Source organism: Nothoprocta perdicaria, unplaced genomic scaffold (genome assembly GCF_003342845.1).
Source record: "Nothoprocta perdicaria isolate Ctin4 unplaced genomic scaffold, notPer1 scaffold_547, whole genome shotgun sequence".
Lineage (NCBI taxonomy): Eukaryota > Metazoa > Chordata > Aves > Tinamiformes > Tinamidae > Nothoprocta > Nothoprocta perdicaria.
This window is the reverse complement of record NW_020455807.1, coordinates 4,676-28,389: the sequence shown is the minus strand read 5'-3', so window position 1 is coordinate 28,389 and position 23,714 is coordinate 4,676. Positions and strand designations below refer to the sequence as shown.

The 23,714-nt window shown below is 46.1% G+C and overlaps 1 protein-coding gene across 1 annotated transcript in view; it reads right to left on the bottom strand.

Annotated features, from left to right (window-relative positions):
* ARHGEF33 (Rho guanine nucleotide exchange factor 33) overlaps positions 1 to 20,292 on the bottom strand; it is a 23,028-nt gene extending 2,736 nt beyond the window's left edge. The window contains exons 1-13 of the mRNA XM_026048522.1: positions 20,226 to 20,292; positions 17,376 to 17,425; positions 11,534 to 11,698; positions 9,978 to 10,099; positions 8,943 to 9,085; positions 7,889 to 7,948; positions 6,780 to 6,992; positions 6,072 to 6,201; positions 5,094 to 5,226; positions 4,562 to 4,645; positions 3,562 to 3,645; positions 2,643 to 2,791; positions 1,632 to 1,817 (exon numbers count right to left, since the gene is read on the bottom strand). Of these exons, the coding sequence (XP_025904307.1) occupies positions 1,632 to 1,817; positions 2,643 to 2,791; positions 3,562 to 3,645; positions 4,562 to 4,645; positions 5,094 to 5,226; positions 6,072 to 6,201; positions 6,780 to 6,992; positions 7,889 to 7,948; positions 8,943 to 9,085; positions 9,978 to 10,099; positions 11,534 to 11,698; positions 17,376 to 17,425; positions 20,226 to 20,247 (1,541 nt within the window). The 5' untranslated portion in view covers positions 20,248 to 20,292. The remainder of the gene's footprint in view (positions 1 to 1,631; positions 1,818 to 2,642; positions 2,792 to 3,561; positions 3,646 to 4,561; positions 4,646 to 5,093; positions 5,227 to 6,071; positions 6,202 to 6,779; positions 6,993 to 7,888; positions 7,949 to 8,942; positions 9,086 to 9,977; positions 10,100 to 11,533; positions 11,699 to 17,375; positions 17,426 to 20,225) is intronic.
* Positions 20,293 to 23,714: the final 3,422 nt, after the last annotated feature.

Sequence of the window (23,714 nt, the reverse complement as noted above, 5' to 3'; positions counted from 1 at the left end):
ACAAAAGGATGACAGAGAAATCAGCCTGGCAAGCCTCCCCACTTCCACATCCTCTTGCTTTTAATACCCAGAAGTATTTTAGTATCTTGGAGAACACTAACAGAACTGACATTAATCTAAGTTCTCTAGATGGATTAGCAGGGTTGAAGCTGCAGGGRTGGGACTGCTTGTCTGGTAACTTTAGGTCACTCAAGTTCTACACTGCCTAACAGCTAGAAACCAAGAACAGAGGCTGGCAGCTCCTTCTCTTTCTTGTCCATCCGTATTCTGGATTTTTACCTTCCTTACCCTCTTTATAACATCCTGGGGAGGTGATTCTGTCTGGTAAAATGTCAAGGGAACCTGGAGAGTGGCCACCCTCTACATGTGTCAGGGAAGTTGTAGGGGAGTCATCCTGCACCGGGGGGCACTAGGCATGCAGCTCCCTGTCCTTACAAAACCCTAGCTAAGAAAGTACTACTGCTATCCACGCGGTACTTAATGATGGAGTGAGGAAGGAATGCTTTTATATTCAGCACTGGGGATCTGGATAACCATTCCTTCTTGTTTGCAAAGGAGGGGGTCTGGGGGTAGGCACTAACTCTTTTCATACTCTGTGTAGGTGCTGTGGTATGATCCTGACTTCATTTCAGTGAATGCATTTCAGTGCATGCAGGCACCAGCTGGTACTTGTGCTGCTTGGGAATGCCTGTGCAGCATGTGAGGATTTGAATATCACTCTAAGCTCAGGAGGTGAATGACATCAGAAACAACAGCACTTCAGTCCAGAGGGGCCATCATCAACTTGAAAACTGGGCCAAGAAAAACCTAATGCTGAAGGAGGAGACATGGAAAGCTCTACCTTGGAGCAGGACAACTGCATGTATTAGCCCATGCTGGGTGGTTTGGGCTGAAGCACAACAGTCACAAGTTGTGGCTTTGGAATTTCAGGTTGAACAGCAGAAGGAAAAGTTTCATTAGGATGATTGTGAAAGTTGTGGGGATCTCCATCCTTAGAGACTTCTCAAGATGGAGGATGGATAAAGTCATGGCTCATCTCATGTTGGCAATAGTCCTGCTATTAGCAGGAGGTTGGTTCCTGCAGCCCCTTTCAACAGGTATTTCTGTGATTCTCTGTGTGCTTCTCTATATATTTTAAGTGACAGACATTTGCCAGATTGATCAAATATTTCTGGTTCCCAGTGGAAAAAAAAAGAGCAACTTCTCTTAATGAGCTGTTGCTATATGGTATGAATCCAGGAACTCACAGTCAATGCTGTAGGGTCACTGAACCCACATTTCTCCCTTGCCTGTACCTGGCCTAGGCAGTTTTAAAAGTAAGAATCTTTTTGTGTGCAAAATGTCAAAAAGAGCAGCCCAGGTTCATGCACTGGTGTGCTGCAATAAGGCAAGCCTAGCATGTTCCTTCTCTAATCCTCTTCTCAACTTCAGCTTTCCTGGTAGGACAGCTTAGCAGTTAATAATGACACTGGCAGCTTGGCAGGTAGGAGCCAGAACCTCATCTCCCTATGGCTGGGGGAGAAGTCTTGGAGGTGACAAGTCTGTTACTGCCTCATGTCACCGGCATAGTATGGGAGAAGAGAGGGTTTTCTGTCTACTTCAACAGCCTTGTGCTAGGACAAGAGGCTTACGGGGTTGTCGTGCCAGAGGAAGGTGCTGGTGGAAATGACTGGATGGTTTCTTCAGAGTGCATCCCGCTGTCACGAATAGAGGTTGCACTTGGTGTGGGAGAAACCTCTTGGCTCGTGCACTGGGAGGTGAGACCTTTGTACAGCTTCACCAGGGATGACCTGAGGGAGGAGAAATCCATCGTCGTGCTAAGAAATAAGGCAGGGAATGAGCACGAGCATGCGGAATCACAGAAAAAAAAAAGGGCTGGACCTTAATATTTCCCTGCATCTCTTCCCACCCAAGGTAAGACTCGTTGCACCTCATCTGTCATAAGCAGTATAAAGATACTGCTCTTAATCTGCTCTTAATTATTATCTTAATTATCCTGYTCTTAATACTTATCATGATAGCAGTACCTGCTAGGCAGTCTGTTCCAGCCCTTTAMCCACCTCCATGAGGGGAAACTCCTCTGAAGTCTGATCTAAACCAGCACATGGCTGCAGTCTTTCTTCCTTTGTTCTAATGCCCCTGTTAAATCATCACAAGGAGCAAAGACAACCAGGGAAGGCTGAACCAGGACTGTGGAGTCTAGGTTCAGTGTCTATTCTGACACAATTCCTCTCAAAGAACTTATGGGAGGCTTTTGTTTTCTCCATTTCTCTCCCCCTGTAAAATAGGTAACACTTTCCTCTCTTGATCTCTTGTGAAGCCCATAAGGGCTTCAGGCCACAGGCTTGGACTTCCCAGGACCTTCAGCTGCTCAAGCAGCTAAACCCTCCCATGTTCTACCAGCAGCAAGCGACTTTGCTATCAGTTTAAGGAAGAAAATGTTCCAATAAAACACATGGCAGCAATGTTTAAGGTTAAGCTGAATTTTCCCTCACTCTCAGGCTAGGTGCGCACCCCACGTCTTACTTCAACAGGCTGTTAAACAGGGCTCTTGATCTTGCTTGGACCTACACCCCATGTTTCTGGGCTGTCCTCATACCCCTCTTTCCCTGGTGATACTGAGAACAAGGTGATGCGCTTACTTCTTCAGCTTTTTGCGCTTCTGTATGAGCAGGTCCTCATTGCACTGAAAGAGGAGGCTGTAGTGCGAGATGAAGACCCGGAGACGCTGCACACACACGAGCAGCAGGTAGTAGTCAGGGTGTTCTTGCTCCGTGAACTTCAGGACATTCTGAGGCACAGAGAAGAGCAGGCTGTTTGGAAGGTGTCCTGACCCTTTCTGAGGAGTAGGTACTGTCAGGATCATGGACTTGGCTCTCTGGAGCGTGCACAGCACTGCCTAGGCACTGTGGGAGCTCTCCCAGCCTGTACCAGCTTCTGGGAGACTTGGACAGAGCCTGTCTGCTGCTCTTCCAGTACAAATATGCCAATAACCAGCATAAATGTAATCTGAGGGTGTGGGAAGTGCAGTGGTGGAGTCTATATCCAAAATTGGATTTTTACTGGGTTTTGCTCCTTTGTTGGTGTTTGTCTGGTCTGCAGTGCTTCAGGTGCAATTCAAATAACCTTCCTGCAGACTAGAACACAGCCTGTTTTTCAGGCAGCTCTGTACAGGAAAGCCCCCAGAAGCAGCTCCTTCTTGGCTCGCAGGAGTATGTACTGCTTAGGAGARGGGACAGCTCTGTAACAAAGAGCTCAGCTCACAGCAGATGCACCCAAGCCCTGGCCTGTTCTCCCCATTTGCAAAACCAAAGCACAGCTTTTTGTTTTGCGGGGGGGCAGAGGCTGGTGTCCTGTCAGGTTCAGTGTTAAAACTGGCAAACAGAAACAGGGTGCAGGTTAAAAAATGAAGGCATTCTCAGCTGCCTTTCCCTTTCAAAGCCTCCCATCAAGGTAGCCAGAGGCCCTGCAGCCTCTGCAGTACAGACCTGAAAGCTTGGAGATGAAAGCCATGTATTGTCATAAGTGTTCAGCGAGACAGTTTCCATCCTAGGGCCCTACCTGTAGGTGAATAAGGTATTCAGGGATTCGCTGGACTATATGGAAGAACAGAATGTAGAGATCAGATTTAATTTCATCTTCTACCTGATAAAGAGAAAGCAAATCATAATCACTCCCACCTGCAAGGATATGTCTACTTCCAAATAGTTTGCGGATTTAGTGAGCACTTTGCCCTAAGTAGTTAGAGCAATTCATAGGAATGGGATAGTCAGGTGGCAATTTCACATGACAAGTCCCCATCTTGCTTCTGGAAGGAGTATTTGCAATTTCTTTCACCAGCAATTCTAATCTCAGATTAAATTCTTCCAGGGATTGTCTATGGGTCACAGACTAAATAACTAAGAGTATATGCTTAAAGTGCTATAGTTATGTTTCATTGAAATCGCAAGCAGACACTGTTTTTCAGAATGAAGGCCTTAGTATAGGCTGAGAATAAATTGAACAAAAAGAGATAGACTTCTGAATTAAGATGTCTTGCGAGAAAGTTACTGTTGCTTTAGTTATTGCACTCTAAAACTACTCTGGCTTTTTACTTTCCCGGTTAAAACCAAGAATCAAGGATGTGAGACCAAATATCTAAAGATGAACAGTAGGGAGTGCTGTCTGTCTGAGGAAACAGTTCAGCACTTAAAACCTTGCTTTTCTTTTCCCTGCTTGAATAAATCCTCTGTTTTCAAGGAAACACTCTTATTTTCCTAGGAAAGGTCTCAATAATATCTGCATAGAAGAACTATCCATGAGGCTTGATCTAAGATACTGTTGCATGTCACAGCAGGGATATAGTTGTGTTTGTCCACAGTGGTGACCATGTTTAAAGCTGCCTTTAGCAGTTTGAGGTCCTAACAACCATCAGCCATCTTCTGGAAACTGGTTTTTGATAACGGAACAAATGGATTCCAGGACTGGCAGGGATGCCTGGCTGTGGGAAGGCACATCAGGAGATGCACACTGTCCTTAGGTGTCTGTGAAGCACACACGGAAGACACAGAAGGAAGTCTACCTCCTTCAGGATCACCACGTGGATCAGAGAGATGCATTCTGGCAAGTCCCTCAGGTAAGCAACATAGTAGTCCAGAAAATTGTTCTAGAAAAGAAAGAAGGAAAGAGGGAAGGAAGGGAAGGAAGGAAAATTAGGAGAGATTTTTACCCACAGAGTCAGGCAGAACAAAAAGCAGTTTAATCCCCTGCACGACTCTTCAGCACAGCAGAGCTCCTAGCTGTCTTAACTTCTCAGGGCTCAGGACTTCACAAGAAAGTCTGTTTATTGAAATGGCTTCAGCTGTTGAATACAGTGTATAAACCTCAGTAGCAGATGGCTTGGAGTAGTATGGAAAGGAATAAACTTTACCTATATGACACTTAAAAATTCAAAAAAAAAAAAAAGCCTCAAATAAGATTGAAGTGACATCCTTCCAGGAAAGGTCCCACCCCTCAACAAGGGCTCGACCCACCTGTGGGTCATCCTGTTTTGCCTGACCCCAGAACAGTGTCATGTACCATAGCAGAAGAGTCTGGAGAGGCCTGTAACACACCTCATCATTTGTCAGCTTCAGGAAGATGTCTCCTAGTATCCCTTGGCGGGGCCAGCTCAAGACTCTCTCCTGTAGAGCGTGAAGTAAATCGACATGCTGCTGGACCAGGTACCGCAAAGAGTTGGGAAAGAAACTGAAGGGAGACAATATCAGACCCAGTCACACTGTGTAGAAACACTGGATTGAATCTCCAAGCCTTGGGCATTTACTGCTGAACTTTCTATTCACAAGTGCTCAGCATGGGCTTGCCTTATATACTATTAGTAGTTAGTATTACTAACTACTTTTACTGCAGTCATGGCTGCACATAAAGATATTCTCCCCAGTGGGTTATTTTTGCTGTTCTCAGCATAGAAGATAGAAAGTTCTCAGGGGGAAAAAAAGTGACAACTTGCTTGGCAGTATCASAGTATTTCAGTTGGAACTGTATCTGTTGTGACATTGTTTAACCGAGACCTTATTTACCCAAGCACTAAATGTCCCACAATGTCCTTCTGTCCAAAAAGGCCTCCTGTATCCAAGGATGCCTCTGACCAGGACAGAGAGCATTGTGTGRAATGCACTATGGTCAGAGACCATAGCACCTGCAGGCTCAGTGGCTGAGAAACTTGAAACTTCTCTCTTCAGTGCAACAAATATATCAAATACAGTTGAAATGATCCAAAACAAAACGTATGATTTCTTTTTCCTGAAGACTCTGTAGAGTGAGCACCTAGCAAACACATTGCTCTATTGGGAGGAAACTTAATAACTGTCTTGAATCATGCATATTTACAGCTTATCAGGGATTTGGTACTTCAGCAAACAGGTAGGAACGTTTTTAGTCTCTGCAAAAAGCTTCCAGTGCTCCAATTTTCAACTAGAAATAAGCTTATAAGCTTATAAGCGTTTAAATATGTCTGTATGGATAAACTAGATGAGGAGATGAAACAGAAAAAAAAAGTCTTGACTAAAGAAAGAGTAAACTAAACCAAATACCTTCTCTCTTTGGTGCTCCTTTTCACATCTGGCCCTTGCACTCTGGCCTTGATCTTTAGGATTAGGGAAAGATTGATCACATATTTCCTTTCTGACTCTAGCAGCTCCAAAGCAATGTTCTGCCTTTTGGCTTCCACGAAGAAATAGTTAAGTTAAAAAAGAGAGAGAGAGAGAGAGAGAGAGAACATTATTTTACACTGCATTTGTCCTGATCTGATATTAAATCATAAAAGGAGTGCCAGCTTTCCACAAAAATGATATTCTAGCCTAATGCTACAGCAAAGGTGTTTACCCTCATGGATTGCAGTTTTTTTCAAAGATCTTAAAAAACAACCAACCAACCAACCAACCAACCATGAGCAAAGCAACACATACCAGGGGTTTGCATCCAGTTTCCTACAGCACGAGAAGCTACATTTCCCACCCACTTCCCCAGTTCCATTGCCACAGCCCGACCAGGACTCTGAACCTGACGGGTCTTGGAATGGAAGATGGGTGTCCTGAGGTCAATGTGTTTGGGGTGTCTTATTTGGTGGCCTAGACCAGCCAATACAAAGGCCAGAGATCCTGGGGACTCGAAGGCCTGCAGGATTTCCTTTAGGCAGGTGAACTTGKCTTGTTTGTCTCCATCTGGGAAGGGTCATCACCAGCTCCCACCAGGAGCGAGTACCGCTCTGAGCCTCTCTGGCTGCCCATTTCTGCCCTTACCAGCCAAAGAGGGTTCACATATAATGTTGTCTGCAGAGCTATATCTGCTTTGGCCCATATCTTTCCCTCTCTCTGGTTGCTCTTTGGATATATATTCATCTCCCCAGTCCTTGGTGTCCTTGGGCTGCTTCCACACTGTTGAAGGCAGATGCACCTTTGACTGCCCCTCTGTTGTCAAAGAAGGCTTGAGGCTTTCGTCTGTCTCTATGGCTCCTGCAATGGCAAACAGCAGCAGTGGACTGTGATGTCTCATTCAACAGAAATGTTCCCTGTAACCTACTGAAAGGGCAGCTCAAAGTATTCTTGGTCCTTAGCAAGTGATATAGCCTCATAGAGTTAATTTGCAACTCCAGTCAGGAGTGCAGCTGATAAGCACATCAGCAAAACAAGGTTTGGTGCACTTTCAGTGTTTTCTCAAACTCAGTTGGTTTATTTTTTAGCAAATAGGGTGCAAAAGTAGATACACCTGCTAGAAAAGAAAAAAAAAATACTCCAGGCATGGCTGCACTCTAAAGCTTTGGGACATTTCAGGACTAGATAATACAACTTAAGTTAACAGGTACTGTAGAAATAGCAATTCTGACTGGAATTAGAATTTAAATGCCATTCTCAATGGATATRAACTGTCATGGTTCTTATCGTTTTTGTTAGTGTACATGATTATGCAGCAGCAGGATGGGTAGCCTGAGGCTGTTAAGTCACAGAGAAGGCAGGGGAGGACATGTTAGTGCCATAGGGCTAGAATTGCTATAACACAAATAGTTTGAATTTGGTTCGCAGTGAACCACCTTGCATTGTTTTTGTTTTTCTTTCAGTGGATGGAACAGTGAAAGAACAASCGCTTCTATCTAGTGAATACTGTAAGCCTTCAGTGGTTGTTCTCATCTGCCTTCTCCTTTTTGGCCAGAATCCTTAGTGTGACCTCACTGCTTCCTTCTCTTATTTCTTAATGATTTTTATTTTGTCCCTATAGAATACAGTCCTATGGAAGAAATGCACGTGGAGAGAAAGTCCTCACTGTGATGAAATGTATTCCCTGCAAGCAGTCCTTAAGTGCAGTAAAGCAAATCATTGTCCTTCTGTTTTTTAGCAGTTGGATATTTTCCTACCTGGACCTGCTATGACTTTCACAGCCCCTTCTCCCATTGGCATGATCCTCGTGTCAGACACTATTGAAGAACAAAGGAAAAACTTAATGAGAGGAGATGGCAGTARAGCAGAACAGTTTTCCTCCTGCCAAACCCCATCAGAATGGTCAGATCTTTTAGCATTTTGCATTTTTGATCTGAGAAAACTCCTGTTAAATGTTCTGCTGAGGAAAAAGCTGCTCTTTACCGTTGCATCTCTGGTCTTTGTTTCAGTGGCACCTACAGATGAACAAATGTGGGGTCCCAGCTGAGCACAGCAGGGTAGAAAATGGCACATTGCTTTCACTCTGCTCTTGCACCTTTGCTGATGTTTTAGCATCTTTCTGTATAAACACCAAGAGGGTGAGAGACAAGTTTAAACCCCAAGAAATTAAACACAGAAAGACAGACTCTGGGATCGTTGCCTTTGATTCTGACCTTCACAAGGAAGCACATATGGAAGTGTTTCTCTGGCTCAGGAGGTAACCCTAACCCCATGTGATTGCCTTCAACAGCTAGTAAAAGGGAAATGACCCAGCCAGCCCACTATGGGTATTTGCAGTACCAGCCTCATGCTGTTATGCCCCAGCTAATATACCAGTTCCCATGTTCTCTTATCAAAGCAGCAGCCATCTCTTCAGTGATGTCACATATCAGCCCAGTCCCCTATGATCCTTCTTTCCCTGTCTTCTCCCTTGCATACAAACACAAATCTGTATCTTGTGGTGTTTCCATTGGGAGTTCCACCACTGATGTTACAAAGGAGAAGATGCAGCCTGCTTCCCTTCTCCTGAAGGAGGCAAGGAACAGTGGGGTAACAGTGTTCTGCATCCAAGCCAGTGCCAAGGCCATGCTCGTCTTCCTGAGGCCCAGTGCTGAGGTGTGTGCACAGATGCAGGAGCAGTGCTGCTGGAGGCAGCACCTTTCTATGCTGCTGGTACCTGAGCAAAATCTAGTGTCTTCCTGCTTAGGAACCTTTTCTGCATTTTTTTCCCTGAAGAAAACACTGGACTTGCCTACTGTGGCTGTCTCCTACCTTTTTCGTAGGTCACGTTGTGCAAAAGGCTAGTGAAATCTTCATTGATGAGCACAGGGTCTGGGAGGTTAATGGATCGAAATGGGCTGCCTTGAAGAGGTGTGGGTACTGTCTGTGAGCTGTGGTCATCCTTCTGTGCTCTTCTGTACACAAAGAATGAGACAGAAAGTGTGAATGTCACAGAAGAAGCTTTTAGCTGCACTGCAACCATGGCAGGCAGCAGTGCAAGGACAAGTACAGAGGCAGAAGTAGAACAACCCAAGTAGACACCAGAAACAGAGCTAACTTTGATACAGTTTATGAAGAATATCCTGGAAGTAGCTTTGGTTATAGGAGAATGTTATTTCAGGTCTGCTCTTTTGCAGAACGTAGCTAAATAAATGGCTTAATTAGTTTGGGAGTTAGCCTAAATTTGCAGCATGTTTCAATCAACGTAGTTGTTCATCCCTCATCCAAACTCCATTTTCATAGGCAAGTTAATCAGGGCCAAGGGGGATGAGCATTCTGCCTCCTCACACTTACGGTGTGGCCAGCAATGTTTCCACGTGTCCCTGCTCGGATAAAAAGGCTGGTGACAAGGACACAGAGCATGACTGCACCTTTGAGTATCCACGGAATCCTACACACTTGGGAATGTGAGAAGGAAGGGGAAGCCCCACTGCATTGTCATGTAGGGTAGCTAAGGAGCAACTTTTAATGGTCACAAATATTCCTGCCCCAGCACATCTCCAGTAGGTCTGTGCRTTTCAGCAGGGCTTGGTTTCCCCAGGAGCCACCAGGACTTTTTTTGCTGCAAGAATCCCTGAGTTATTATCCCTGCAAGAAGCAGTGAGTATTAAGTGTTTTTCTGCTGTGTTCACTCAGTGCATATATCTAAAAGACTGGGGTGAACTGAAGGCTGGAGCTGCCATTAATAATCAGGGTTTGCATATGCCCAGCTGGGAAAAGACTGAGAAATTCAGCCATAAAGAAATGAACCAAAATGGACCCCAATATTAATAAGCCCTTCCAGAGCTCCAAAGTTCAGGTTCTTACTTTGCTTTCACTTTCCGTGATTCCCGACGCTTCTCTTGCTGCAGCTGCTCAATTTTTTGTTGCATTTCCTCCTGCTTGGCACTGATTTCTTCAATCATTGACTTTGCATCGCTGAGCTCCTCCTGAACAAAAGCAAAAGCACAAGGTTCACAATGTCACTGCATTCACACATTACACTTGTTGGCTCCGATCCCAGTGTGATCACTCATGTATAAGTCAGGCCCTGAGGCTGTCTTTTTAGCTAGGAAACTAGGCCTGGTGTCACCTCCCCCTGCATGGTGCTCACTGCCAGCACATCTTCCCTCAATGGCTCTCAGGCAGTTTCAACAGATTCAGCACAGCCATAGAGCTCTCTGACACATTGTGCTCCTGCAGGTTTCATCGCTAGAAGAATGGAGAAGAGTAAATTGTCTGCAGAAGGTCTCCTGTAAATTGCAGGAGAGGTGTTTTCATAGAATCACAGAGTCGTTAAGGTTGGAAGGGATCTCTAGAGATCATCTAGTCCAACCCCCTGCACACACAGGGTCACCCAGAGCACRGGGCACAGGGCGGCATCCAAGCGGGTTTGGAGACCTTCAGAGAAGGAGACTCCACAACCTCCCTGGGGAGCCTGTTCCAGGGCTCTGTCACCCTCACTGTCAAGAAATGTTTTCTCAAGTTCCTGTGGAACTTTTGGTGCCTCAGTTTGTGGCCATTTCCTCTAGTCCTATCGCTGGCCACCACTGAAAAGAGGCCGCCCCCTCCTCCTCACTCCCTCCCTTGAGGTGTTTGTACACAGTGATCAGGTCCCCCCTCAGCCTYCTCTTCTCYAGGCTGAACAGACCCAGCTCTCTCAGCCTTTGCTCMTAGRGCAGATGTTCCAGGCCCCTGATCATCCTGGTAGCCCTGCACTGTGATAACAGTCTTTTTGGAGAAATAGCCCTCTTAATCTTCACAAGGTATTACTGAGACAGCAAAACCTCTTGGGGAAAATTTACCACTGATAAAGAAAAACAACAAAGTAGTTCCTCTGCCAGGCTCCTCACAGGCAATCTCCAGTTTCTGCAGGGGGCCGCTGGCTGAAGTGCACRCCAAGCCCTCTCACGAGGCTCTCTGCAGCCCTGTATTTTTAGCCTCTTGGGTCAGATAAAGCCAGGCAATGCTTCCTCCCAGCCATGTGGGAAGGCAACTTCAAAAKGCCTTGAGGTTTTGTGTTCATTCTCTGCCCACCAGCAGCTTTGGTTCCTGCAGGAAGTTCCTCGACCTGACCCAGGCAGCCATATGGCACAGGGGCACAGCAGCYGGCTCCTGTGCGGCCTCTGTGTCACATGTGCAGTCCTCAGCGCAGGCCCCTGTGCCAGAGGCAGCAGGTGGCCCTGCCTTGGGGCTCCAAACGGGTCACAGTTACATTTGGGTGAGAGTCTCAGGTCTCTGCAGAGGGAATCCAAAGCCAAAGGAACTACATTAACCACATGGGCAACTATCTAGCAATTAATTTCCTTCTCAAGCAGGAAGGATCCACCAAGGAGAGCTGCTCTGTGCTGCCAGAGTGGCCCCCCAGCCAGCCGCACTCCTACCTTGAACGTATTGAGGGAGTTCTTCATCTCAGCCACTTTCTCCTCCATGGCACAGCGGCAGCTCTTGACTTTCTCCTCCAGGGCATACTCGCCATGCTGGATTCGTGACAGCTCCTGCATTGCTTCTGTGAAACCCGCCTTCAACTCAGAGGCTAAAGCCTGCAACTAGAGGAACCACAAACACAGTGGGTTCAGTCCCTCCTCCCAGATGCAGGCGCCTGTGTCTCTGAGGGTCACCCATGGTGCAAAGACTGGGTGTAGCCTGCCCTGTAAAGCGCTGTCTTCTTTCTCCTCCTCCTGTCATGGCTGGGAGACTTGGGGGAAGGTTTGTCTCCTCCTACAGCCTTGGCATTTGTCTCGGACAATAAATGCGCCCCTTTCCCCCCAGAGCTTTTCCCTGGCAGGTTTCAGCCTATCTGTCTCCAGCAGAAGAGGGCAGCCTGAAACGTTCCAAACAGGTTTGCAATAACAGCAGCCAGATTATCCATCCCAATGCAGTTGAGCATCCCAGAACATAACCCCATGTGCTTGCAGGGCTGGTGTGCTCTCCCTGCACAGGTCTATGCCTCCTGGCTCTGAGGCCTGCAGAGAAGGCATGTTCTTTGTCAGCAGGCACTTTAGAGGGAGGGAAGCAGCTCTTTAGTATTATGGTGGAATCACAGAATGGTTGAGGTTGGAAGGGACCTCTAGAGATCATCTAGTCCAACGCCCTGCTCCAGCAGGGAGGAGAGGACGTTCTTGTATCCCTAGAGGCCCTAGCCCTGCCGGAGGAGCTGGCAAYCTGAGCTGGAGGCAGCCAGTTGATAGCTCGGTGAAGCAGGAGGCAGAGCAGGATGACCCAGGCTGGCAGAGCAAGTGGACAAGGCAGGTTTGGAGGTGGGTGCTAGGGAAAGAGGCAGCCTGTGGAGGGCTGAGTGGGGATACCCTCTTTGGGAGGAGCTCGGGCTGCTGCCCCCAAACTCAGCACCCGCTGCTTCCAGGAAGGCTCTCGTTCTGCCTGCACAAGCCCACAGCTAGGTCGCGGCCCAAGGCACTTCGGTATCAGTGTTTTTTTTTACCTTTACAACAGAAATTCGGCCTAACATCTGGTTATAAACTGAGTCCAAAACTGGAGCACTGATGGTAAGAGGACAGCCACCCCGGGGAACTCAGGCGCTTGAGTCCTGTAAATGGAGCAGAGATGGCTTCCGATACCTCAGGGCAATGGCACATACCCTTCTCCTCTGGTCAAGACAGCCTCAGTCACCGCTGCTGGGGACGGCCGCCTGACATCCCCACTCCTGCCCCATTGCTTGCCCCACAGTCCCCCAGTCTGGTGTGGCTGCACACACGTTTCCAGAGCTGAGAAAGGCTCCCTAACCTCCTCCGTCTCTGATAAGGACAGGCATCCAGCAAGAGAGGACTGGAGGCACACTGGGGTAGAAAAACCTTGGCTTCTCCAGCTATGGGAGCACGCAGGGATCTCATGGCAGTGCTGGGACCACAGCACATGCAGCCGTGAGGGTAGTTAGAGGGGTAGAAGGGCTGCTCAGGAACTGTGCTCTGAGCAATTGCTGGAGTTGTGTTGCTACAGCAGGCAATGCACACACCACAGCTGATACCTTTGCCAATTTATCAAAGCCTGGAGTGGTGAACCACGTGGTCCTGGCATCATCAGACCTCCTAATGGACAAGCTTAGAAAAATGAGGGGACAGTAAGTCCTGCAACTATGCAAAACATTAATATTCCCATGCTTCCTTGCTGATGCTTGCCAATGCCTTACACAGTATAGCTAATTTACTTAATATCAGGTCTGGGTATCCTGAACTTTCCTCTAAGTGAAAAGTTGTGGTGCTTCTGTCTCATTTTAGAGATCTGCTTCAGAGTGGAGGTGTCACAGCCCTTAAACCCCGCTATTAGGGGAGGCAATCTGGAAGTGTCTGTATCTGGGAGAACTGAAATGCCCCCCACCAACAAACCTGGCTATATTCTACTCAGATATTTCCAGCAGTAAACTAGGATAGTAAACAGGGATAGGAAGCAATGCTGACCTTGAGGTTTTAGAGCCCCAAATTGCTAGGCATCATCAAAGTTGGAAAAAAAAAGTGCTCTTGTGCTCAGAGAATTCACTGTCCATGTGTACTGAAACTCTCCTTGAAAACAGAGTTTGGGCAACTGGAGGAAAGATTTGGATTAGAGACTGGACTAAAGTATCTTCTATATCTCAACAAATGCTTCTAAAAGCACACGGTCACTTGTTATTACAGGGTCACTGTTGGCCAATCTCAGCTTTGCCAGTCACTGCGCTAGTTTAGTTCCTCTGTGTACTCCTCAGGACAACTTTGTACATCCCAGCCTAAGTCTGTTGTGCCCAGCATGCAGCTGGAGCTTGCAGTGGATGTTTCAGGCACTGAAATACATCTTCTACCCTCGTTTCCTGTGTTGTCATTTGGTTAATGACAGTAACAGTGACCCTAGTTAGCCGCATCTGCCAGGATTTGTACAGCCAGACATGAAATGCTGAAACCCGAAGACTTGGATGCTGCCAGAATTTCCTTCTCAGCTGCCGTCATTGCTAACAGCACAGAAAGAAAGCATAAATACACTTGTGGCAGTCGATGAAGGCCTGACTCCAGTCAAATGGAATGGTTTAAAAGCAACACTTCTTCTTCAAACTCCTGCCAAGCATGGTATAGTCCTAGAGCACTGGGTTTTAGTTTGAGCTCATTTCTAACAAACTGGAAAAAAAAATCCTTTAAATCCTTTGGGTTTCTACCATGAAGAAAAGCCTTGGCTTTTCTAGGCCAAACTGGCCAAGAAACTTGGCTTCTTGGCCAAAAGTGTTGGCTCATGTTTATGTCATGGCCRTGTGCCTATTTAAGTCTGTGGGCCTGAAGAGAGAACCCCTCTCTTCTGTGGACCCCTKGAAAGTCATGCAACATGGACCAAAAAAGACAAATTTCATACTGCCATGGAAACTTGGCAACAGTTTAGCTGTAATGTGTTGTCTTCCCTCACCTATTCATGAGAACAAATACAGCTGAAGAGGGAGGTACTTTAATAAATTAATTTGAAATAGCTAATGTCTTGAAGGTAAATGGATCTTCATGGTCAGAAAGAATCCTTAGAATTTGTCCAAGAATTGGGAAAGACCTGTTTGAAAAAAGAGAAGAGAAGAGAAGAGAAGAGAAGAGAAGAGAAGAGAAGAGAAGAGAAGAGAAGAGAAGAGAAGAGAAGAGAAGAGAAGAGAAGAGGGAAAATAACATTTATCTACATTTCTGTACCCAATTGTCTTTGCAGTGTGGTCCTCAAAGCTGACAGCACTGCAGTGTAGAAACCAGTACCATGCATCTGTAACAGGTTTTTCCCATTCGATTATATTAGATTCCCATCTAGTTTCTCATTGGAGAAGAGAGATTCCCATCTAGTTTCTCATTAGAGAGATTCTCCTCCCTTCTTTGCATATCTCTGATCAAGAGGACAATGAGAAGCAGTTGCCTGTAACTCTAACTTGTCCTCTGCTCAATGAGAACATCAATTCTGTGTAGAAGTCCACCTGGAAAGAGGAACAAACATTTCCCAACATGGAAGAGTGAACTGTGTGTGAAAGAAATAATGGCTAGAGGGGATGACCATGCCCAGCCTTGGCATGGACTTGCAAGAAGAACATCTCAGCATGGTTTTGAATTTGGTTTATAAGAGTGGAGTGATAACAGGTATGAAATCTCCTGTGCTGAACGTCTACTCCTGTCTCRCTTGCCATGTTGCACCCAAAAGATGGGCAGGAGGCAGCAAAACTGCAGAGCTTCCCCCTCTGAGACAGATGATCTCAGCTGGGATGGACAGCCTATAGACCTAAAGCTGGGTTAGACTTTGTTGCATGGTGGGTTTTGACTTAATGTCATGACTGTCCCTGGTGTCAAAAGCTGCTCTGAGATTTCAAGGCAATCCAAGGAAGAGGGTCATAGCCAGGAGATGGGAATAGGTTGCAGAAGGATGGGGCAAGGATGGAAAGCAGAGAGGAGAGCTTTGCAAGTTGGGTTTACAGGAAGTTGAGGAGGAACCTTGGTGCCACAAGGAACTCTGTCACCACATACCTGCCCCAGCACCAGCCAGTCAGGCCATGTAGGGCTCTGCACCTCCGAAAAAAGATCAGCTATTCTGCACCTGCTGCCTGTGATGAACAAATACTGCAGATAAATCACCCTTTCATTATAAATATATCCTGTAAATAGCCAAACCTCCTATGGCCTTGAAGAAGTGGTGCCCAGGGTGGTTTCACATGGCCAGGATTTCCAGCTGGGGGAAGCAGTGCTTTCTGAGTGCAGCCCCAGGTGGAACTGGAGCAAAGTCCAACGCGCTGAAAACTCTTTTGCTTATGTTTATGTTTAACACTTATGTTTAAAGGGAACACTTCTAAAATCAAGCAAGGACAGTGGGAATAAAGAAAGAGCAGCAGGGTAAGGACAAAGGAGAAAGGTGGAGATATTTAAATAGAACTGCAAGCACGTTCACTTTTTCACTTGTTTCACATTTCCAAGGTCTTTTTTCATAACTTCATTGTCCCTAGGGCCTTGCCAATGTAGAAGGGAACACTGAGCTGGTAAATTGAATTGAAAGGATTCTTTAGGGCATCCGCCTCTCTTATTTATTTATTTATTTATTTATTTATTTATTTATTTATGTCTGGAAAGCAATATGTGAGCAGAGTGTTCTCAGCACTGCGGAGGGGAAGGTTTCCCAGCTCACTGTCCCTACAGCCTGTGAGCTTTTCAGGCACTTTGAACCTACTGTACTGGCCTCTTCAGTGACCCAGTTGCAGCTCCCACTCAGAGCTGTATGGATGGGAAAAGAGGACAAGACAAGGGAAACTATCTTGGTAATGCAATGCTTTATATTCTATGTTGTGGGTGAGAGGCATCCAATAACTCTGCAACCACTTCACATGTTGCACGTGCAAGCAGTTRTGGACATTAGTGTTGCAATGGTGCCCAGAGTGGTCTCAGCCAAGCTTTTCAGTTAGGGAAATAACTTTGGGAGTGCAGCTCCACATCGAGCTGGACCAAGGTTTAAAGTGTTCCAAAGTCCTGGAAGAGCTGCCTGCAGTCTGCARATGCCCAGGAAACAGCATCATGGAGACAATGAGACTCTGCATCTCGCAAGAAGGAGTCTCCTTGGGCTGTGACATAGACAATCTTTTACATTCATGGTGACTAATTGCAGCACAAACGTCACATCAAAGAATCTGCACCGAGCCCCAGAAGTTCTGAGGACCTTGRGTCTCATGGGGGATCAAGCTCAGGGTTTCCAACCTCCTAGCTGAGGAGCCAGGAAGAGCCATGCAGCAAGACTCAAAGCTCTGGCCTGCCCGGTGGCACCTGAGTAACAGGCAGCAGCTTCCCAGGAACTATCAGGATAACTCCAGCCAATCCTGAAGACTTGCTGTCTGCTGGAAAAGATCCCCTCAGGTCAGACAGCAATTCTTTTTTTTTTTTTTTTTTTTTTTTTAATTTTTTTTAAAGCTTCTTAAAGGCCTTCCATGTAATCTCCCTCCAGCCTAATAAATTAATGGTTTCTAATTAGTGCTAATGATGCCAGCTACTTAGCAGAGCAGATAGATCACCTGTCTAAATACAACAAGTTTTACTGGAATGTCTTTTAAGATGAGGCCCAAGAGATGATGTATATGACATTTATACATGGCATGTGCACATTTTGGTTACCATGTTCCTTTTAAGTGCCTACATTCTTTTTTTTTTTTTTTTTTTTTTTTCCCTGTAGGATTAGCTTTCTAACTACTGGTTATCTATGAGTAACTCTTCAAACTCATGGAGTTATTCAGGGCATTTTGCTCATTTTTACCTGGGAAATCTGTGTTGCGGGGTTACTCACAGGCACACTTTCAGTCTCTCCTGTGGGAATAAAGAACTTCAGTCAATTAAAATGACTTATTAGAGTTTCTATAAATAACTGCAACAGAGGATTTGAAGTCTCTCTCAAAGTACAAATCATTTCTAATGGCTTTGAGTCTCAATTTAGGAGATGTAGACCCCATATAGTTGTACAGTAATTGCAGTTATAAAACAGGAGTGCCTCAGCTAAGTCTAACCTTATGTTCACCTCATTTGCTGCCTTSTTCCTGGCCAAAGCCGATCTATATGAAGAGAAAAGAAATCCTATATGCACAATTGTGAACAAATTTCCACCCCGAGTAGTTCATTTCCATGTKCCAGCTTTTAGTTACATCTTTTTACTCTGAAGCACTACAGTTTAGTCTCTCGTATAAAAATATGATTTTTTTTTTAATCCTCTTATACATACTTGCATCATCCTTATATCTGGCTGATCCAGTCAGCGTATTTTAAATCCAGTGTTTTATTTTGTCACAACAGGTCCCAAGCAGCATTCATCTGTTTTGGAACACAAAAAAATGCACCTTTTCATGAGTTTAATTTCCTGTTGGTCTTTTTGTTTTGGTTGTTTGATTGTTTGTTTTGTGGCATTGTGATCCCACAGGATATCATATAATGGAGATAAGTTTTCCAAAACAGAGTTCACTCACGGAGCAGCTTTGATCTGTTTGGCACAAATAATTTGAACACTGCAGAGACATCTTCTCAAGGTATTATTGGGTTTTTGGTGGAGAAAAAATAAATGTCTTATGTTTGCTCTTTCCTCTTCTAACATGGTCTGATTTGTGCAGAAACCTTTGATTATCCACCAGAAACTTGTCACTGAGGGTGCTCCCTGGCACCTGAAGGCAATTGCAGCTTAGTTACCATTGATAAAATATTATCCATGTTTTTCTCTACAGGAGGCTCCTTACCTGGCCTCTGTCTCGCAGGAAGCAMCATGCCACCCATTTCCTCATCTATATGAGCTCCCCATCACAATGTCCCTTCACAACATGGTATTTTTGCTGCCTCCAGGAATTTGCTTTACTCCTCCACTCGTTGCGTCAGTGCCTTACCTTCAAGAGCACAGAAATTCAGACCCGCAGAGGTCTGAGAAGGGCTTAGGGAGGACTTTGCTCCAGTTAAACCAGTGGAAAGATGAAGTTTGGGAGTCTGGGCTTTGCAAAGCACAGCTTTGTGCTGATTACTCTGCCCTGGAAGGGCAATATGGGTTACTGCCAAGGACACCTACAACTTGGCCCTGTTCTGGTCTCTAGGATTTGCCCTGGTTCGGAGGAATAGGAGTGAATTCCCTAGCGACTCCTAGAAACAGAGGCAGAAGAGGGGAGACTGAGTGACCAGCATTGCCAGCCACTAGGGCTTGAAATTCATCAGCCAACCCTCCCCAGTGGCCACCATGCATTTTTTAAATATCAACTTGTTTTTATTTTCAGGTTTTGGCCCTACATTTTTTTTTCTGCAGCCCCACAGACTGACAACTGGCTTTTTGACCTGGCCAATGRAAATTGCTTGTTTCCTAGACCCGAGGTTTGAGAAAACAGCGAGTCTAGAGAGATCTTCTGAAATCAAGAAGAATCCTTGAGGTGTGTGTCTGCTCTCATGTAAATTGCTTTTACTGTGGGATGGCAATGACTGACCCAAAAAGAGCAAGAGGACACATTTCTCAGTTAATAGCACAATACAAAACAGATACTGGGAAGACAGGGAGAGAGTGTTTTTGCAGATGCTAAAGGTGTCAGATGCTGAGCTCTAGGAAGTGCAGGATTTGTCAGGCAGAAGCAAGACAGAGTGAGGAAGGGCTGTGGTCTCCTCACATCTATTTTGGATGTTTTTTCAAAGTGATCTGTAATGCAGAGGGCCTCTGAGAAAGGGTAGAAGAGGAGAGAGGATCTCTGCTACTTTGATTTTACCTCCCATTCCTGCACATGTGAGCAGATGCACCCTCTGAAGCCTGTGTGATCCTGGCCAAAACCCCAATCAGTTTTGTAAAGTCGCTGCTGAGCTGCATGGGGGGAAGTAAGGGCTTCATGGTTACCTTCCAATTTCTGCAGTGAGCATCTGCAGCCCATGGGGGCATACCAATTAATTGGAAAAAATCCTTAAGTTAATTTCCTTCTCAGCCTGCTGTTGTGCAGGGGCCTAGATACTTAGACTACATTTAGTCAAATTAGAATAATAGTAATATAGAAATTAACTCCTTGGGTTCCTGCGCTGTGGCTGATCACTGGCACCACTGAGCACCTTTTAAGAGGGGAGAGTCCAAACAGGAAGGGTTTCTGTTGAGCTGATAATCATGGGCAATGGTGAAGACTGGCCCTGCTCTTCACAGCTTCAGGAGCAACTCGACTTGGTGGAAGTACTTGCTGGCTGTAGTAGTGGTCTTGACTGGGGTATTGACATGAGCACCATAACCTCTTGTGATGGTGCATGTGGGAGAGAGGCAGATCTTCACCAGGTCTTTCTGTAAGATGTTATTTTTGACCACGTGAAGTCTGTAGATCCCAAAGAAGAGCTGGGTCCAAGGCAAGAGAGGGAGAATGATTTCCCATCTGGCACATTATATGCCGTACAGGTTTATTTTCCACAGGGGAAAAGAGAGGTGTTTCTTTTTTGATAGAAGTAAAAACCTAAAATCCCAAATGTCTCTACTAAACTAAAGGAAGGGAACATTTGCAAAGCCCAGCTGGTTCTGCCATAGCTCAGAGGTGCTCTTATGTGGCCGACAGGTCACTCGAGGGTGGCTCTCTTCCTCCCTATATTTCTTACCACCAGCAAGTGAAATAAGATGAGGCTTTACCTTCTTGTTTGTTTGAGTCCATGGCTGCTATAGGGTGTGTGTCCTCGCAGGGACTCCTGTCCTCACTCTGGAGGGCTCTGGCTGGTCACTGGGAACATCCCATGGTTTTGAGCTGCCCACATGCGAGCCCTGCGCTGGGTCAGATGGCCTGAACCCTGAGTGCAGAAAGATGCAGAAAGGGTTTACTGAGCTGAGTGCAGCTGAGAACTGCTCCAAGTGCAGAAAATAGACAGAGGAGGGATGTGAGAGGCAACAGAGCACCCTAAAGATTTGCTCGGGTCCATAGTAACCCCACAAGCAAAACAACCTGCAAGTACAAACACTTTTCTCCCAGTCAAAGGCCATTTGTGCTGATGGGGGCTGGTGTGTGAGAGGGGCTATGTAGTCCCATGGAGACTCTTTGCTCAGCAAGACACCTCATGTCTGAACACAGAAGCAAAGCAAGATGTATTTTTAGCAGTCAGAAGCACAGCAGCATCTTGCATGGGTGCTCTGGATCAAAGACCTTTTGGTATGCAACTGATCACCCAAACTCTCCTTCAAACCTATGTTTGGGCCAAAGATACACTACTTTCCCCATGCTGCTGTGTGATCCAATGGGCACTTCCACAGGCACTTGCAGTTTCACATCTCCTTTCTCTGTCTGTTGCCTAATTTTTAGAGGCAAATGCATGCTGCAAGGCACCCAGATGTATAGGGATATGGCCTCTCTGAAAACCCAAGCTGGTTAAGCATGACACTGTGCCTAAGTCGCTCCCTCGGTAAAGCATTTCATGAGTCTGGTAAGAGGGCAGGACCTTGGGAACAATCTTAACATACTGCCTGAATGTAGGAAGGATGTCTGGAAAAACAAGTCTGCACCAATTCACTTCTCCTGMAAGTCTGGGCACTGACCCACATCCACTTTTCTGTTACCTAGGTTTTAATGAAAACTTTTGTTCAGTTTTAKTAGGAAACCAGAGGTGATCTAGGAGTCTAAAATAGTCCCCTGCCTCCATTCTTATTTGACAGATATGCCTAGGGCACATCTGATATATGCGAGCAGCTTTGCTAATGCAGATGGAAGGGCCAGTGCAATTACACTGCAGAGCTCTGCACTGCTCAGCTCAGCCAGGAAGGATGCAGTGGTTCAGAGAAGCCTGAGGCCATATTTTGGACAGAGGCCACCCAGGATTCAAGAGCTACTTGCTGGAGAGATGCAAGAAAAGCCCAGTGGGGCTTTAGGAAACGCTGCAAAAGCAGCTGCGTCGGGCACAATCAGCACATCGACTTGGGGACCTTCTCTTTCTGGAGTTTGTCATGAGCGAAGCCCTCAGCCAGGCAGGTGGTGCTGCCGTCGGTGCCCCTGAGATCAGGGCTGGACAGCAAGGAGCGGTGCTACTTGGGGCGAARCGGGACCAGCACTGCTGCTGTCCAGCATTGGTGTGTTTGGGGTATGACCTGGACTGATGAAGGCTTGCAGCACCATGCTGGAGGGATTCAGGTTTTAGTGGGAAATGCTTTGGGGCCAGAAATTTATTTTCTTTTTCTTTTTAATCAAAATATGCTTTTTTTTTTAACTAGTTCTTCCTTTAACCATCTTTTTAACCAGAGCAGTTATAGTAGTAACTGTAACTGTTAATAATGTCATCAATTAGTATGAAAACAATTATATGCATATACCATTAAATGTGCCAGCTGAATAGCTTATCTTAAAGATTTTTATGATTTTACTATCCAAATGATAAGCTATTCTGAGAACCCCTGAATCTCCAGTGTAATGTTCCCACCTCTGATCTTCACAAGTGCCATACCCCTGCCCTGCATTTGGTGTGATAGTGTGTGCTAAGTGGGAACACAACCACCCAGCAGCTCTGGGGTGAAGGTCACAATTTGGTGACTGGGACAGATAAAGCTATTTTTGGCCTGGATGTTTCCTAAAYGTTTAGATTTTGTGGAAGAATTAGGGCAGGGCCATGAAGTCCCCAAACTCATTTCTGCTTCTCAGGCTGAAGCAGTGGGTTTCTGGGACTCGGCTGGTAAGAGGTCCACTCAGACTGTGCAGCTTGAGCCCCAGGTTCTGCTGACAAGGAGAGGCCAACTGGGCTGTGCCAGGAGGACAGGGCTCTCTGCAATGGGAACAGCAGCAGCAGCAACTCTCAACTGAAGAGCAACATYAGCCAGTCACATTGTCTGTGGGGCTCTAGTGATGGTGTTCTGCTTAGTGAGCATCATAGACATGTTCATGTCCAACTGTTGATACCTTCATGGAGGGAAAGGAAAAATGGAAACTTTTATTTGTGCTGAGGAGGAATGGAGAAGACTATTTCCACCCACATTTGTTTTTAACCTTCCAAACGCAGGAAATTAAAAAAATCCAACCTATACTGCCGTATGGTTTAAACTTGGGAATCAGGGGACTCTAACCCATGAGAGAACTATGTGGAAACAGGCTGCAAATTGGGCACTCAAAGGGAAGAAAAGCCAGAGTAAAGCATGCTTCAATTCTACCAAGCACTGTCTACTTTGTCACTTAGACCAGCTCTTCCCAGGTGCCTGAAACCTCAAAATGCTCATGTCTGTGCCTAGGTCCTATTTCTGCAGGCACCTCTACCAGCCACATCTTCCCAAGCTCTGGCATCAGTCTCACTGCAGACAATTCAGGGTGCAGGGACAACAGAGTGAGCACCTGCCACAACCCCCAGGCCCCACATGTCCTTGTGAGGGACACGTGCAGCAAAGGAGGAGAAGTTTACAGGTGGACATTCTGCCCTCTGCCCTGCTGCAGCTGCTCATGTGCAGCCTCTTGGATCCAGCAGAAGGGGTTGGCCTCCTAAAACACAGATGCAAAAATCTGCTCGATGAGAATAAAAATATATGTGGGTTTTTAATGAAAGAAGTGATACTCATATAAGGAGTTCCCTTGCCTGTTCATAGCCTTGTTCTATTTTCATATACTTCTAAGGTATATCACAGAGGACTGCGAGGGACCCCCTCAGCATTGTACCTTGCCTCCTGGGTTATGCAGTAACTTTTCCTTATAGTGAGAACTAATCAATACCCACACAGCTAAGCAGGATGCTTCCACGTCCCTCTTGGCAGACACAGGTGAGGCTGGCGTGGTCTCTGTCTTCTGCAAAGCCCAGGAGCAGGGCTTTGGAACTGGAATGCTGGCGTCTCTGCCTGCTCCCATACCACCCAGAGCTCTGCTATGTGACTGTGCTGCCAAGTAGCTTGACCTTGGTTAAGTGGGTCCCAAAATCTTATTGCTGCTCTGGAGCAACTCTCTTTCACGTGTCCTTCAGCTGCAGCCTGCTATTTCCCAAGTCACCCTTTAGTTCATTACATTGAGTAGCTGCAGTACGCTAACTTCTGGCCGGCATTTAGGGATCTCCTCTGGAGTCAGTAAACATAGGACATTGGCTACCTGTCCCTGGTTCTTCTGAATTATCAAACATATGAAGAAGAACTAGGCAGTCCTGGTGCAGCACTAAAACAAAACCTGCACTT